The sequence below is a fragment of the Chaetura pelagica genome, unplaced genomic scaffold, assembly GCF_000747805.2.
Source record: "Chaetura pelagica isolate M959 unplaced genomic scaffold, ChaPel_1.0 scaffold470, whole genome shotgun sequence".
In the NCBI taxonomy this organism is placed as follows: Eukaryota; Metazoa; Chordata; class Aves; order Apodiformes; family Apodidae; genus Chaetura; species Chaetura pelagica.
Genome location: NW_009951911.1, coordinates 233,121 through 249,725, shown reverse-complemented (window position 1 = coordinate 249,725; position 16,605 = coordinate 233,121). Strand labels below are relative to the sequence as shown.

The 16,605-nt window shown below is 54.5% G+C and overlaps 1 protein-coding gene across 1 annotated transcript in view; it reads left to right on the top strand.

The window, feature by feature from the left end:
- ADORA1 (adenosine A1 receptor) overlaps positions 1-12,683 on the top strand; it is a 24,143-nt gene extending 11,460 nt beyond the window's left edge. The window contains exon 2 of the mRNA XM_009994121.1: positions 11,996-12,683. Coding sequence (XP_009992423.1) covers positions 11,996-12,629 — 634 coding nt within the window. The 3' untranslated portion in view covers positions 12,630-12,683. The remainder of the gene's footprint in view (positions 1-11,995) is intronic.
- Positions 12,684-16,605: the final 3,922 nt, after the last annotated feature.

Here is a 16,605-nt window from a genome sequence, read left to right as displayed (position 1 = left end):
CAGGAGGCCATTGACCTTCTTGGCCTCCAGGGCACATTTGTCTTTGAGACACGGAGCAGGATGGAATAAAAGTTTGAACCCACGTGGAGGAGGGTCCTGGGGAAGTGACCCAGGAGATGAGTCTCTTTGTGACACACACGGGAGTCACTGGTGTGGGAGGAGAGCAATGGGCTGGAAGGAAAGCTCTGCCTGGAAGAAGGACCAGGGAAAACCCTGCAGGATCCTGCCCACAGGGTGGTGAGAAAAGCCCAGGTGTGAATCCAGAGGGTTGTGAGCCCTGCAGCTGGTGGGACATGGAGAATGGAAGAGACCACGCAGGGATGGGGACACCCCGAGAGGCTTGTCCCCCTGGGGTCCCCCTGGGGACAACAGCACCATCTCAGAGCCTGGGGACATGAGGCCAGGACAGCTGAGCTGATACAAACAATATTGGTTTATCCTGGAGAGAAATGAATGGTTTTCCAGAGTGATCCCACTGGATCAGCAGGGATCAAGGGCAGGTTGGATGGGGCTTGGAGCAGCCTGGGCTGGTGGGAGGTGTCCCTGTCCATGCAGGGGGTTGGGACTGGGTGATCTTGAAGGTCTCTTCCAACTCAAACTATTCCATGATTCTGTGATTCTGAGGATACTTCACTGGTGATGCCATCAGCAAGAGAGGACAACTTAAGACCAAGGGCTTGGGATCTTCCTACCCATAGAGAACAGGCAGTGATTGTCTGTGGGCAAGGGCCAGATGGGTGATGGGAAGTAGGAAGGGCAGGAAGGTCAATCTTTGGTCACAGAGTCACTGTCAGAGAGTGGTTGAGGTTGGAAGTGACCTCTGGAGATGATTTAGTTCAGCCCCCCTGCCAGAGCAGGATCCCCTAGAGCAGATCCCACAGGAACACACCCAGAAGGGTTGGGATGTCTCCAGAGGAGACTCCACCACCTCCCTGGGCAGCCTGTCCCAGGGCTCTGTCACCCTCACAGTCAACAAGTTCCTCCTCATGTTCAGCTGGAACCTCCTGTGCTCCAGTTTGTGCCCAGTGCCCCTTGTCCTGTCACTGGGCACTGCTGGGAAGAGTCTGGCCCCATCCTGCTGACCCACTCCTGTAGATGTAGGACAGTTCAGAGCAGGATCAATCCCTGGGAAGTTTTGCAGTGTCTAGATTTGTCCTTCACTGCACCAAGCCTGCTGGGACCCAGCAGTTGCCCCTCTACACCCTTGCCCCATCTCTCGCTGCCTTTTCCACACCTACCCCCATTCCCTCCTTGCCTGGCACTGAGCAGGGGTCACTTCCAGCAGCTGCCACCACCTTGAGTGGTTTGGTTAGATTTTTGTGAAGGACAAAAGTCTCTGTTCCCAAAAACGAGCTGGAAGAGGAAAGGGGGTTTGTTCCCCCCCCCATTCCCTGCCCTTCCCCCCAGCCCCATCCCTGAGAGCAGCTCCCTGGGTACCAGCACCACAGGGACACAGAGGTGACATCCTCCAGGGGTCACGCTGGGAGGGGTGACACTAAAACCTTTCCATCACTCCTCAGAGAAAGGCCAGAGCCCAGGAAACCAAGGCATTGTCTGTCCTCCCCCTCCCAGCCTCCTCTCCCTGCATCCAGACACAGGGATGACTTTCCTTGGCCTCCCTTGCAGGAGGGAGGTGCCAGCTCCTGGCACCAGGGATGCTCCCTCATCCAACTCTGTTCCTCTTGCTTCACTTGGCATTCCAGAGCCCCCTGCCAAGGCTCAGCTTCCCCATCTGTTCCCAGAGGGAATGATGCTGCAGACTCTCCCAAAGCTCTCCCTCAGACCCAGCCACAACCAGCCCAGTTTACAGACTAAATTCTTGCCCTTTCTTTTCTGCCTTGGGAACTGCACCTAAACCTTTTAACAGCCCAAACTGAAACGCTCCTTTTTCCCCTGTGTGAACAGCTCTGTTTGCCTGGCAAGGAGTGGTCAAGACAGGGAGAGCTCAGGGCACAGCCTGGGGCAGGGGGACATGGCCAAGCCCCCCCAGGGCCGGGGGGGGACCCACGTGGGGAGATGTTAAGGGAAACCAGAAAATGGGTTGGATTGGAAGGGGCTGTTAAAGGTCATCCAGGCCAACCCCCTTCAGTGAGCAGGGACAGCTCCAACCAGATCAGGTTGGTCCAAGCCCTGTCCAATGTGACTTTGGATGTTTCCAGGGATGGGGAATCTGCCACCTCTTGGCAACCTGGGCCAGGCTCTCATCACCCTCAGTATAAAATATTACTTCCTTATATCTAGTCTGAATCTCTCATCTTTCAGTTTTCATCCATCCCCCTCATCCCATCCCTCCCTGCCCTTGTCCCAAGTCCCTCCCCAGCTTTCCTGGAGCCCCTTCAGGCCCTGGAAGCTGCTCTAAGGTCTCCCTGGAGCCTTCTCTTCTCCAGGCTGAACACCCCAGCTTTGCTCCCCACCTTCAGTGCTGCTGGGACCCAGGTGCTTTATGGGCTCAGAGGGGTCTATTTGCTCCAAAGGAGCTCAGGGTACTCTGATACCACCAGCCATCCTGGCTTCCACACCCATTTAGATGACCCTCACAGTACTGGGGACACAGACAACCACCCTCCCTGGGGTCACCCCCTGCCCTGAGGGCCACAGGTCCAACCACAGCAAAGCATCTCCGTGGCCAGCAGCCTGGGGACCTTCCTACACCACTGCATGTCCCTTGTGCACTAGGGAAGGGGGATGCTGGGTCCCCTGCAGGCTTCTTGGGGACCAGCACAGTCCTTGGGTTGGGTGAGAACCCAACCCTGCCTGGCCCATCCATGCTCCATCTCCATGTCTCACACCAGCTCTGCCCATTGCTCCTGGCCTGGATTTAATTGCCAGAGTAATTAAGAAGATGCACAGGGTGTAACTGATGCCCAACTGATGCATTTTGCTGCAATCACTGGTCTTGAGATCCATCTTCCTGATGGAAACACTGAGCTGTGTCCTTCCAGGCAGCAAGGTCAAGCAGTTTTCCTCCAAGGGAATAAATCATCTTCTCAGTCTGAAAGAGAAAACCAGACTTTAGACAATAAACTTCAGGTTTGCTTTGCACTTGTACCTTGTATTGGTTTTCTGGGTGAAAGATTGATTCTCTGTGGTCAGGGAACATTTGATTGGGAGCTTAACTGGAGCCTTCGCTTCTAATTTGGCATTTAATGTGGCTGATCAAGGTATCTAGATCTGCCCTGGGCAGATTCCTCCTAAATAACTGATTGGCTTGACAGTGATGAGCTCTGATCCTCACACCTCCTGGTTTTGTGGTGCTGCAGAGGGGTGAACAACACGGGTTTTGTGACCAGTTGTGTTTGGAGAGGAGCTGGAAGGCAACTACAGCACGAGCTGGCAGGTTGAAAACCATTTTTACTAATTGCAAGTATATCTGGTCAACCTATTAGCCAAGAAAATCACATTAGTCCAACTGCTTTTTTGGCATTTGAAATTGATCTTTTAATTGGGGGGGGGGAAATGCCTTGGGCAGAGAAGGCTGAACTGGTTGTTTTGGGTTATTGTGTCCTCTGAGGTTTAGAAACAGGAGATCTGGTCTGTACTCCTGATCCTCACTGAGACGTGATGCAGAGAAAACAACCTCCCTCGTTTTGGGAGCTTCCAGCCAATGTCTCAGTCTTCAATGTGCTCATCTTTGATCCGGGCTAAGTGCAGGATGAGAAATTGTCCCTTTGCAGCCTCAAATTGTGCTTGGAGGAGCCTGGGCAGCAATAACAAGTTGTAGCCTGAGAAACCGAGGAGTTTGGTTTGTTGACTGTGAAATCAGGAGTCAGGTTTGCAAACAGAAGTGTAAAAAAAAACCCAAGAAATGAAAAGGCAGCTGATAGTGATCTCGTGTTCCAGCTGCAGTTTAGGGTGTCTTTTTCTGAAGAGCCCTTCTGCACTGGAGAGATAAAGACCCAGCTCAGCCCTGAGTTAAATGCCTCCTCAGGGAGATGTTATCTCCAGGTTCCTGCCTCCCATTTCTCCAGGGAGAAGAACAGATGAAGCCAACAGGCTTCTGCCACCAGGACCCCTCTTACTGCCCTTCCAGTGAGGGTCTCAGAGCTGTTCCTGCTTTTTAAGGGCTCTTGGTGCTTTTTGGACTCAGGTGTTCAGGGGTCTGCTCTGGGTACCAACTGATCCGTGCATCCAGCATCATTGCAGGGTGTGATGGGGCTGGGTGGGGAAGGATGGGGCTGTGAGGGGAAGGATGGGGCTGTGCAGGGAAGGTTGGGGCTGTACACAGGTGTCCAGATGCTCCCTGAGCTGGCACCTTCCTCCTCCCACAGCCACCTTTCTGCAAGCCCCAGCATTTTGTGGGCTGGAGGATGAACCCAGGAGGCTCTCAGAGCCCAGCCCCACCAGCCCCACCAGCCCCACCAGGCATCTTCTCTCTGCTACCTCATTTCCATTTCTCAGAGCCCCCATTTGACAGACTTGGTGGCTGAAGTGGTTTTTAGAGCTGCCTCCTTTCTTCATCCTCCCCCCTCCCTTCCCCATTCTGGGGACTGACTCTGAGTCCTCATTTCAAAGAGGTTCTTTTGCCTAAAGCACAGAAATTTGCAATGCAGAGATAGAATTTGAGTGCAACACAAACAGTAATTGAAAACCTGCATCTTTTATCCAGCAAAGTCCTGGATTTACACTCAAAATGGCCAAAGCTGCCTTTTATCCTTCCTCTGTTCTACACCAGGATGTTGTCCTGGCTTCTTTAATCATCCAGGGACTTGCAGACACAAACAGGATCAGCTGCTGAGCCAGGTCTGGGCAACCAGCTCCCACCTCATTGCCATAGTGGGGCAGGGATGATGTGGGAGAGACTTGGAGGTGCCCAGATCCACAGGGTGATGCTCCACTGTGGCAAGGATGGGTGACCTGAGACTCCTTTCCAAGCACATCCATCTCCCCACCACGATGCTGGGTGAGAAACAACTCCAGGCTGCTGCCCAGAGGTGGGAGCACGTGGGTTTGGAGGGTCTCCTCCTGAAACCTCCTTGCCCTGTGGACATTGTCTTCTTTTGGAGGTGGGCTTTGGTGGCAGGGGCTCAGCTGAATGGTGGGGCCAGGCAGGACCCACCCTCAGACTCAGACCTGGACTCATCTCCAAGTTACTCACACCCTGGTTTTCTCTTTTTGGCAACAAAACTTCAGACACTTCAGTTCAGACACTTCAAAAGTCCTGAAAATTTATTGCATGGGGGCAATCCTGGACCCAAGCCCACCAGAGGGACCAGCAGTGCTGTCACCAGCTCTCACAAGGTCACCACCATCTCTTAGGGACTGGGCTGCTCCTCTCTACATGCCCTAATACCCAAAGTCCTGGTACTACAGAACAATCTCATCTTTTGCTTCTTTCCTCTCTCAAAGCTGCACTTCTCATCCTTTGCATTGCTGAGAAATGCCCCAAAATGCCCCAAAATGCTGCTGCCTGAAACCAGGAGCCAAAAGGCAAGAACATCAGATCTTTTTTCTCCCCCCACCACTGAGATTCTGCAGCTTGTCTCATGATTTTGCAGCCATTGCCAACAGTGTGAAATCACTTCCACTCCCACCCACCTCAGGGTCCTGGAGGGAGAAGCCAGAAATCCAGGAAAGATCCCTGGGGGGTGGGACCACACATGGTGGAGCAGGGAAGGAGACCTGGAGCTGCCTGGGAGCAGGAGACCCAACCCTGCCTCTTGCCCCATGAGGAGCAGGCAGCAAATCTGAGGCTCAGGGCAACTTGTAACCCATGGAGATGGGACAGCAGGGACACCCTTAGGACTGTAGGAGGGTGACACATCCAGAGCATGGCCACCCCATGGTGGGTGCTCAGCATCCCTGGGGGCTGCAAAGCTCCCAACTGGCCCAGGTGGCACATGAACAACTGGGAGATGCCCTCAAATGGTGCAGGGAGGACACTGGTGCTGAGATATTTCTCCTATTGCTGGGACATTTTAGACATTTTAATACCTCAACAAATCCTTGAAAACATTCAGGATTTTGAAGTTGGGGTTTTACCTGCATGAAGCCCAAAGGAGATCTGAAGGGAGGCAGGGAAATAACCAAGACAAGAGACTGAAGAAGGAATAAACTTCTTACATCCAAACTTAGAAGAGACAAAAGAGCCATGATCAGGGCTCCTCTGTCATGCAGTGTCTCTTCTGCTGCTCTTCCCACCTTGTGCAGGTGCCCAGGGACCTCCTCATCCCACCTTTGGGCCATGACCCAGCCTGTCCCTCACCAAACCTACTTTGCACTTCTCAGCTTCGTGTTCCTCCTCAGCTTTGAACTCCAACATCTGAGTTTTCCCACCCAGTGGCCTCCAGGACACTGGAAGATCTGAAGCAAAGACACAGCCAGGAAAAAGGAGCAGAAACCAAAATCATTCTGAGATCAAAGCACTTCTGTCTAGAGAGTTTCAATTAGATCAAGACATGCTCTGGCTGCTTTTCCTTTCTGTGTTCATCATGCAGATGAGCTTCATGTCAACTTGGCCTCCTTTCCTCCTACCACGTTGGCTCCAGCTTCATTTCATTAGTGATGGCCAGCCTTAATTAGTGAATTAATTCCCATGCAATAAACCCTACCAGAGCAAAGACCAGAGAAGCCACATCTTGGGGCTGGCTGGACATCTGCAAGTGTTTTCTGGACACAAGGATATTCATAGAAATACTAAGGAAAAAAACCCACCATGTTTTATTCAAACCAAACCTGGAATCTTTGAAGCTTTTTCAACCAAACCAAGAGGAGATGTTGTGTGTTAGATTTGGATTGACCTGGGGGTTGGAGATCTAGGAAGTGAGTTTGAGTTCTTGTCTCTCTGTCTTGGGAAAGACCCCAAAACAAAAGTCAAATCAATAGAAATCAATAGGACCTACAGGAAAGCTGGGGAGGGTCTTGGGACAAGGGCAGGGAGGGATGGGATGAGGGGGATGAATGAAAAGTGGAGGAGGGAGATTGAGGTTGGAGATGAGGAGGGAATTCTTTGGTGTGAGGGTGGTGAGAGCCTGGCCCAGGTTGCCCAGGGAAGCTGTGGCTGCCCCATCCCTGGCAGTGTTGAAGGGCAGGTTGGATGGGGCTTGGAGCAGCCTGGGCTGGTGGGAGGTGTCCCTGCCTGTGCAGGGGTTGGAATTGGATGATCTTGCAGGTCCCTTCCAACCCAAACTAGTCTGAGATTCTGTGAAATGCAAGATCCCATCAAACTCTTGACCCCACAGCACAGGACACTGGGTGGGGACAAGGAGCAGAGGGGCCAGGGACAGACTTTGCTGCTCCCAAGTTTCTGCCTTGTTTGTACCAGAAAGAAAAAGCCTTTTCTCATTTCCCTCATTTTGCATTAATATGATAGTGCTGGAGTTTGGGATGGGTCTGGGAGGCAGAAACACTAGAAAATGCTGCTAATGGCTGACAATTAATAAATAATCTCATTATTATCAGCAGCACCAGAACAATCACTAACATCATTGCCATTTTAGTAGCACTATTATTTTTATTAACAGCTGTGACCAAAACATCCCTGATAGCAGTCACTGCCATCACCCAACCATTTGGGTTTGTTTCCTTTTTCTGTGGGGTTTGCAGCCTGACCATAATTGCTGTTTTCTTCACACCCTCCTCCACTTGTGGTTTTTGCTTCATCCCTTCCCCAAATTGATGAGCAAGGCCCCAAGTTCTCCTGGATCTTTTTGTCCCCTGACAGGAGAAATGAGCCTGGAGGGAGAACAGCACCTGAAATCCTGGTGAACTGGGCTGGGCAGGAGCTTTGGGTTTGAGTGGAACAAAAATGTCTTTGAGGGTTTGAAAGTTAATGTGAAGAGCCCAGAGATCAATTATTGACAGAGTGCTGGGGGCAGCCCCAGGGGAAGTGTGGAAAGGGGTGGTTGGAGGAAGAGGCAGATAAATTGTCCCCAGGGGCTGCACTGAGCTCTCAGGGAGGAGTGGAGAAGACTCCTCCAGGGAGAGATGCTGTCTCATGATGGGATGTTCCAGGAGATGTTGCAGTCGAAGTTTCTTGTGGATGGAGTCACTAGAGGAGATGCTGAGACCCCTCTCCTCCTGAAGAAGGTGGAAGGCTCCCTGGGCCCTCACCCCAAGGACAATATCCACGCTCCTTTCTCTTTCCTCAGCATTTTCAGACTAGATTCAACTTCTTCCCTCATGTCTAGACCTTGACATCCCTCTCTGCTGTAAACAAGGAAGCCCAGGACCTGCTCTTTAGGTGTCCAGCAGTGGGTGGACAAAGTCTCCATGGGCATCTAACAATGGGGACACACCTGAAGAAAAGTGGAGAGTGGTGTGTTCACTGCACTTCATAGAGTCACAGAATCAGGGGATGGTTTGGGTTGGACCTTATAGATCATCCAGTCCCACCCCCCTGCATGGGCAGGGACACCTCCCACCAGCCCAGGCTGCTCCAAGCCCCATCCAACCTGCCCTTCAAGTTCCCCCTTGTCCTCTCAGTCCTTGTCCCAAGTCCCTCCCCAGCTTTCCTGGAGCCCCTTCAGGCACTGGAAGCTGCTCTAAGGTCTCCCTGGAGCCTTCTCTTCTCCAGGCTGAACACCCCAGCTCTCCCAGCCTGGCTCCAGAGCAGAGCTGCTCCAGCTCTTGGATTGTCTCCACGACCTCCCCTGGACTCACTCCAGTGGCTCCATGTCCCTCCTTTAAGTAGGTTTGTGGCCTTCAGAGAAGCTGAGCCCCAGGAGAGCTGCACGACCAGACCCTGTGGAGGAACTCAGAGCCATTTATGGCCTTTGTCATTCCCTGTGCAGGGCTGGCAGGGACAGTGGGCACCCAGGACCCCTGGGAGTGGGTTTCCCTGCAGCTGCCTCTGCCCTTGGCTTCTTGCTTAAAGAATCAAAGGGAACAAAAACCTCAGCTCCAACTGTTTCTGATTTCTATGTATTTTTTTTAAACACTGGCCCACGTTGCCCAGAGAGGTTGTGGAGACCCATCCCATGGAGACATTGAAGGTCAGGCTTGATGGGGCTCTGAGCAGCCTGATCTAGGTGCAGATGTCCCTGCTCACTGCAGGGGGTTGGACTAAATGACCTTTAAAGGTCCCTTCCAACCCAACACTTTCTATGATTCTATTTGATGGACACTCAGAGAAGGTGGGGACACCCATGTGAGGCAGAAAGGGATGGAGGTGTGAGGAGAGGGAACTGATGGCAAAGAGGGGGGGATGTGCAGGGAGGAGGGAGGGGTGTGAATTAGGGATGGGTGTGAAGTTGGGGATGGGTGTGAAGTTAGGAGTGAGGGATGTAAAGGGAGGAGGGATGGGTGCAAAGAGAGGAGGTTTGGATTAGGAGGGGTGAAATTAGGAGGCCAGATGTGCAGCAAGGAAGCCAGATGTGCAGGGGTGAGGTGGGAGGGACGTGCACTGACGTGGTGTGGCGGGGGGGGGGGGGGGGGGGCTGCTCTGCCTTTTGTGTTTCACCCCCCTGGCCCAGGCAGGCTGTGGAGCACCCAGGGAGGTGAGCTCAGCTCCCTGATAGTCATCTGCAACAACACACAGTGTTCTGGAGCTGCAGGGGGCCAGAACTGTCTGGGCTGGGACCATCCAGGCTGGGTGACCCCCCCACACAGCCCTTCTCCTTTGGCTGCAAGAGCGAACACTGTGTCCTCTGCTCCTGCTGCCTCATGGAGTCATAGAATCATTGAATCACAGAGTCATTCAGGTTGGAAGGGGCCTTAAAGATCATCCAGTTCCAACCCCCCTGCCATGAGCAGGGAACCACCAGACCAGGCTGCACAAACCTCATCCAATCTGGCCTTAAAATTCTCCAGGGATGGGGCATCAACAACCTCCCTGGGCAACCCATCCCAGCTCCTCAGCACCCTCAGAGTGAAGAATTTCTTCCTAATATCTCACCTAAATCTCCCCTCTCTCAGTTTAAAACCATCACCCCTGGTCCTGTCACTGTCTTCTCTGATGAGTAGCCCCTCCCCAGCTTTCCTGGAGCCCCTTCAGGCCCTGGAAGCTGCTCTAAGGTCTCCCTGGAGCCTTCTCCTCTCCAGGCTGAACACCCCAACTCTCTCATCCTGTCTTCATAGCAAAGCTGCTCCACATCTCTGACCACCCTTACCCTGAGATCAGGCAGAAATTCTTTGGTGTGAGGGTGGTGAGAGCCTGGCCCAGGTTTCCCAGGGAAGCTGTGGCTGCCCCATCCCTGGCAGTGTTGAAGGGCAGGTTGGATGGGGCTTGGAGCAGCCTGGGCTGGTGGGAGGGGTCCCTGCCCATGGAGGAGTTGGGACTGGATGATCTTCAAGGTCTCTTCCAACCCACACCATGGTTCTGTGGTTGTCACACAGGGTGGGAAGCACTGGGATGGCAACGCAGAAAAGACCCTGGAAACCTCTTTTTTTTTTCCAGAAAAGACCCTGGAAAGCCCCAGGCTGAGGGGGGTGGGACACAGCTCTCAGGTTCTGCCAAGAGGGAAGGGGCTTGGGCAGGGATTGGTGCTGTTATTCCTCTGTGTGTGTGTGTCCCATAAACCTGGGGAGGTGGGAGGGGATGTCACAGCTGGAAGGACACATCAGCCCTCCCCAGGGACCTGTTATTGGTGACATGGGCACACAGACCAGCACACACCCCACGGGAGCCTCCAGTGTCCCAGTGCCACCCACAGCTCCCACGCCCCCCCCCACCTTTCCCTTCTCTTGGCCCTGGTGCTCTCCCCACCACCCTTTGCCCCTCGTGCTCCAGCTCTCCCTGCCCTGGGCCTTTCTCAGGGTCTCCTGCCCTCTCTCCTCCCCACAAGGCATAAATCACCCTCTGGCTTCAGCCTCAGCTCTCAGAGGAAGCAGCAGCCCACGTTGCCACCTCCTTCCCACGGGACCTGGCTGCCTCCAGGATGCTGGGAAGCTTTTCCCAGAGCAGAAGGGGTTCCTGCAGGAAAGCTGTTGGGCACCAGTGGCTCTGGAGCCCCTGAGGCTGGATGTCCCTCCCCTCCACCTTGCACCAGCCCATGCTCCCACCCAGGTGCCTTCCCAGGGTCTGGAGAGGGGACCTTCAAGAGACAGGGAGAGGAGGGGTTGGGGCTGTATTAAAAAGCCCCCAAATTCTCCATTTCCCCACCCCAGGTGAAGGCTGCAGACATGCAGCAGGGAGCTCTGAGCATCAGGCTGGAGCTCCAGGTTTCTCCAGGTTTCCCAGCTCCTCCCCATGGTCCCCATGGTCCCCATGGCCAGGTTAACCCCAGCAGCCCTGAAAAACCCAGCAAACAGGCAGAGAAACCTTCTTGGCTGAGTCCCCTCTGCTGGAAAGCAGCAACACTTGGGCTGCAGATCTTCTCAGCCACCAAGGAGAAGCTTTCCTTGGAGACCCAGGGGGGAAATCAACCTATCAGCTCTGCTTCCCACCCAGGGAGCTCTGGGCAGCCCAGCCCAGCTCTGGTGTCCTCCCTGGTGGCATCACCAGGAGCCCGACTGGAGAGCAACTCTCCTCCCTGCTCCATCCCTTGGCACCAGCCCATCAGGAAAGAGGGTTTTGTTGATCGATCCAGAACACCAAGAGCTGCAACAGGCTGTGCCCAGGGGTCCATTAACTCCAGCAGATCCTTCCTCAAGCCCGTGGGTCCCAGAGGATGTTCTTGCTGGTGATTTTCTCCACCAGCACAAGGGGAATTGTCTGGGACAGGGAAGAGGACAGAGTGACCTCCTGCTCAGGTGTTCAGGTCTAAGATGGGCTGTTAGAGAGACATGAAACCCCTCCTAGATATGAGAGCTGAACACCCAGGCACACTCCAGGATGCTCATGCATATCCTGGCTTGACATCAACCCCCCAGAGCTCCAGGGTCACGTCTGAGCTCTTTACCCATCCCTGGGGGTGGTGATGAGAGACAGGGTGAGGTTCCCCAGGGCAGAGAAACCAGGCTGCAACACATCTGTCAGGACAAGCTGCTACCCATGGCCAAGGAAGGGAGGGAGGAGCATCCTGGCACCTCAGCACAGCCACCCCATGGGTCTTAAACCTCCAGGCAGATCATCCTGCTGGCGTTGAGCTCCTTGCTGTGGTTGTTGCCTCCTCCCCAGGTACAAGAGCGTGGTGACCCCCCGGCGGGCAGCAGTGGCCATCGCCTGCTGCTGGATCGTGTCCCTCCTGGTGGGACTCACCCCTATGTTTGGCTGGAACAACCTGAGCAAGATGAGGAGGACTCAGGAGCTGAACTCCAGCCGCGCCGAGTTTGTCATCAAGTGCCAGTTCGAGACGGTCATCAGCATGGAGTACATGGTGTACTTCAACTTCTTCGTCTGGGTCCTGCCCCCCCTGCTGCTCATGCTGCTCATCTACCTGGAAGTCTTCAACCTCATCCGCAAGCAGCTCAACAAGAAGGTCTCCTCCAGCTCCAGCGACCCCCAGAAGTATTACGGGAAGGAGCTGAAGATCGCCAAGTCCTTAGCACTGGTCCTCTTCCTCTTTGCCCTCAGCTGGCTCCCCCTGCACGTCCTCAACTGCATCACCTTGTTCTGCCCCTCCTGCCAGACCCCCCACACCCTCACCTACGTTGCCATCTTCCTCACCCACGGCAACTCAGCCATGAACCCCATCGTTTATGCCTTCAGGATCAAGAAGTTCCGGACAGCCTTCCTGCAGATCTGGAACCAGTACTTCTGCTGCAAGTCCAACAAAAACCTCAGCACCTCCACAGCTGAGCCGGGCAACTAGGAACTGGGAGAGAGCAGAGAGAGGACCCCCCTGACCAACCTGGTCCCCACCTGGGGACAGGGCAATGGGGACCAGGGAGGGCTGAGTTTACCCTCCTGTGCAAACCCCACAGCCGTGTCCCCCTGATGCCCCAGGGGGTTATTTATTCACAAGCCTTGTACTGTTTTGATATTGTAGCCTGCACTGTTCCAACCTCCCCCTTTTTTTAATTTGATTTTCTGTTTGGGTTTCGTTGTTTGTTGGTTTTTTGTTTGTTTCATTTTTATTTTTTTTTAAAGGGTTGCCAAGTATTTAAGGAGAAATTGTACAGACAAAGGCACAAGTTTATCTTCATGCCAATAAAGTAAAATGCTAAAAAGCACCCAGGAGGTTCTCTGCTGTTGATGGAGACCTCTGGCTCCTTGGGGAGCTGCAGCTGGGGGTGCTGGGGGCACCTCCTGCTCTGCCCCCCACATCCATGGACACATGGGGGGACCTGGGCAAAGGGTGTCCTGGTGGGAGTGAAGCTGCTGAGAACCAGGAGACCCCAGGGCAAGGTGATTTCTGCAGCTCTGAAGATGGGACAGTTTGAGCCCTTTTTTTCCCCTCCATGAGCAGAGAGAGATGAGCTGGGCTGGACACAGGAAGAGACAGGAGAAGGCAACCCATGGCAATGCCAGCACCCACAGGGTGATGAACCCACCATCCCCAGAGAGCAAAGAGTCAGTCTCCAACTCTCAGCTCTACTGGAGAGGTAGGTAGAGGGGACAGAGAACTCTGGGGTACTCTGCAAGAAGTCCCCTTTGCTGCCCATGGCTCCCCAGGGACCCCAGCAGCACCAACCACCTCAGGGAGCTGCATCCCCTCCCTGTGTCTTCTCCATCCTCTGGCTTTGAGTCATTTTCCCCTCATTTCTCCTGCCTGTCTCATGCCAGGCAGCAACAAGTCTTTCCCAGCCCCTGTTTATCCCACCCCTCCCACGTCCCTCCCTCCCACCCTCCCTTTTGACCCAAACTTTGGGGGCTAATGCAGCCACCCCCCCATTGCCCAAGGGAGCCAAGAGGCCCCTGTGCCAACCTGGGGACACACAGGGGACATCTGAGGGCCACCATCTTGGTGTTGATGCTGTCACAGGGGTATTTCCACCCCCACCCATGTCTGGCTCAGCTCTAGCCCTGGGAAGGGTGTATTGTTGGTGACATTTGAGGAGGGGGTGGCTGCAGAGGGACCCCCACCCAGCTCTGTGCTCCCTATGGGTGCTGGAGCTCCCTGCTCTGCAGCAGAACCTCTCCCAGGGCTGGAGAAAGGGTGGGAAGAGTTTATTGGAGTTAATTGGGACTCATTTCTTATCAGCATCCCTTGCTCAGCAGTTTCCTACTGGAAACACACTGCCCATGACCCGGGAGGGTCGTGCCCCTCGGACGTCACCGAGTGGCTGCAGCAACTTCCTGGTGGGTGCAGAGAGGAAAAGGACTTTGGGGGGGGATGGATGGGTGGGTGGGTGGCTGGAGCTGGAGAGCCATGCTGAGCACCTGCAGCACAGCCCATGGGGCTGCTGGGTGTCCCCTTCACCCCCCACTGCAGAGATCTCCTCCAGGGCTCTGGAGAGGAAGAGGAGGGCAGTAGGGAAGGACGTGAGACTCAGCCCCCAACATTTCACAAGGGCCTCAATCCCATCCAAGGTCCTGGTTTGGACCACGCTGGGCAACAAGGGAGCAGAGCAGAAGAGCAAAGACCAGGACAGGAGCAAATCCTTCCCTTGGGCTCCTTCCCAATGGAGGGGCCTTGAACATCCTCCCAGCCCCCTTGACATGAAGAACCCAAAACCTTCTATCTGGGAAGGCTGAGGTTGGGCCAGGCCAGTGCAGAGGGACCTCCCTGCTCCTGGTCCCCTGACACAGCAGTGACTTGGCCTCAGATTGGTGCTGCTGTTCCCAAGCACAGGTCTGATTCCCACTCACATCCTAGTCCTGCCAGAAGCTGCTTTCCCAGAACTGCTGCCACCTCCTCCTGATCCTTGCTAAGGTGCCCAGAGAACCTGACAACTGGGATGCTCGTAAATTAAAAGGCATGTGAGTGGTTTTGGAAAAAAAAACAACCAAAACAACCTAGTGGATTTTTCCACTCCATGCTCTCCAGACCTTTCCTGGGGACAGCAACTCCCAGCAGATGGTGTCACCCAACCTGCTCCTCGGGGGGGGGCTGCAAACTCAGGCCTTGCCCTGTAGGACCACAGTAAGAGCCTGGAAAGGTCACAGGGAGCAGCAATGGCACAGCCTTGGAGATGTTGCTTCTCCCCCATCTCAGCATCCCCCCTGGCTGACCCAGCCCCTTCCCAGGTCCTGTCTGTAAAAGTTCCCACTGGCCAAAGCCACATGCCAAGATGCCAGGGACATGAAGGGAGGCAGGACAACCCCACCTGTGTCCAGGTGTGAGTGTACCAGGAGAAGACCTGCCTGGATTTGCTGGCTGGACTGCAACTTCCACCCCGGTGGCATCATTGCTACCTACAACCACCTCAGTCACAGAATCATCAGATTTGGTTGGAAAAGACCTTTAAGGTCAACGAGTCCAACCATTCCCCCAGCCCTGCCAAGGCCACCACTGCCCCATGTCCCTCAGCACCATCTCCAGGGCTTGGAAACCCCTCCAGGGATGGGGACTCCCCCCCTGCCAGGGCCTGACAACCCTTTCATGAAGAAACTGTTCCCAAGATCCAACCTCAACCTCCTCTGGAGCAACTTGAGGCCATTTCCTATTGTTCTATCCCCTGTTCCTTGGGAGGTCAGCCCCCACCCTGCTGCAACCTCCTTTCAGAGAGCAGTAGAGTGAATAAACCAGCCCTGACCACCAGCTGGGGTAAAAATTAATCAGACAATGCCCTCTGATGTTGGAAACCACCTCTGGCATGGACAGTGCTGAGCCCCTGGGAGCAGCAATGTCCCCATGGACTTCAGCTTGGGCATGGAGAGCAGGTGAGTGGGGCACATGGGGACCAAGAGGGGCTGCAGGAGAAGCTGCAGAGAGGGGTCAGGTATTTGAGCCACAGGCACTGCCTGGATTTGCTCTACGGTGGCACCAAGGGTGGGCTGAGCTCAGAGCTTTGGATGCCCAGGTGGGATTTGGACCCACCTTTGCACCCACCAGTGGGTCCTGGCATTGCAAAGTTGGGACCAAATCCCACCTGGCATCATTCTCAGGCCCAGGACTGAGCTGCTCTGGGTGGCTGCATCATTGAAGTGAGAAGGAAATTGTGCCTGGATGAAGAGACACCAACGTGTCTCAGTGTCCACGTCCTGTTTCCCTCCTCACCTCCCAGCCAGAATCATTCTCCAGCTCCAGAAGGAAACTTCTCCCCATCCTCCTCCTGGTTGGGTTGCTTCTGGTCCAGTCATTGTCATATAAAGCTGGTCCATCTTTTCCAAGCTCAAATCCCATCTCCTTCACCCATGGTTTGGACAAGTAGCAACCCTCTCCCCTCTGCTCCCCCCACCCAAGCCAACCCCACCACAAGCAGGACAGAGTGGTTTGGTTTTGTCTTTTTATTAGAACCAAAGCCCCTCAGAGGGGCTTGTTTTACTGTCACAGCCAAGGACACATCCAGAGAGGACCATGCCATGGCAGGCTGAGGTGCAGGTCCCCCCCAGAGCTCTGCCAGGGAGGTCAGCAGGCAGCAGAGGCCATGGCCAGGAGCATCACCACGTGCCAACTACTGCCCAGCAGCATCGACCTGGGGCAAAGGAATAAGATCTGAGTCCTGAGAGGGCACCAGTGGTCAGGGCTGAGATGGGAACCCACCTCCCAACCCAGGGCTCTAACGCAAAACAAGCCCAGCCCAGCTCTTCCACCTTCTCCTGCCCCACGAAATTCAGGTGCAACCATTTAACTCTCTTTTTTTTCAGTCCCCAACCCCATTTCACACCCCTCTATTCCTGCTCCCAGCCCCACTACTTGTCCCTCACGTGCATCCAGGCCCTGGTGTCCCAGCTCTCAGCCC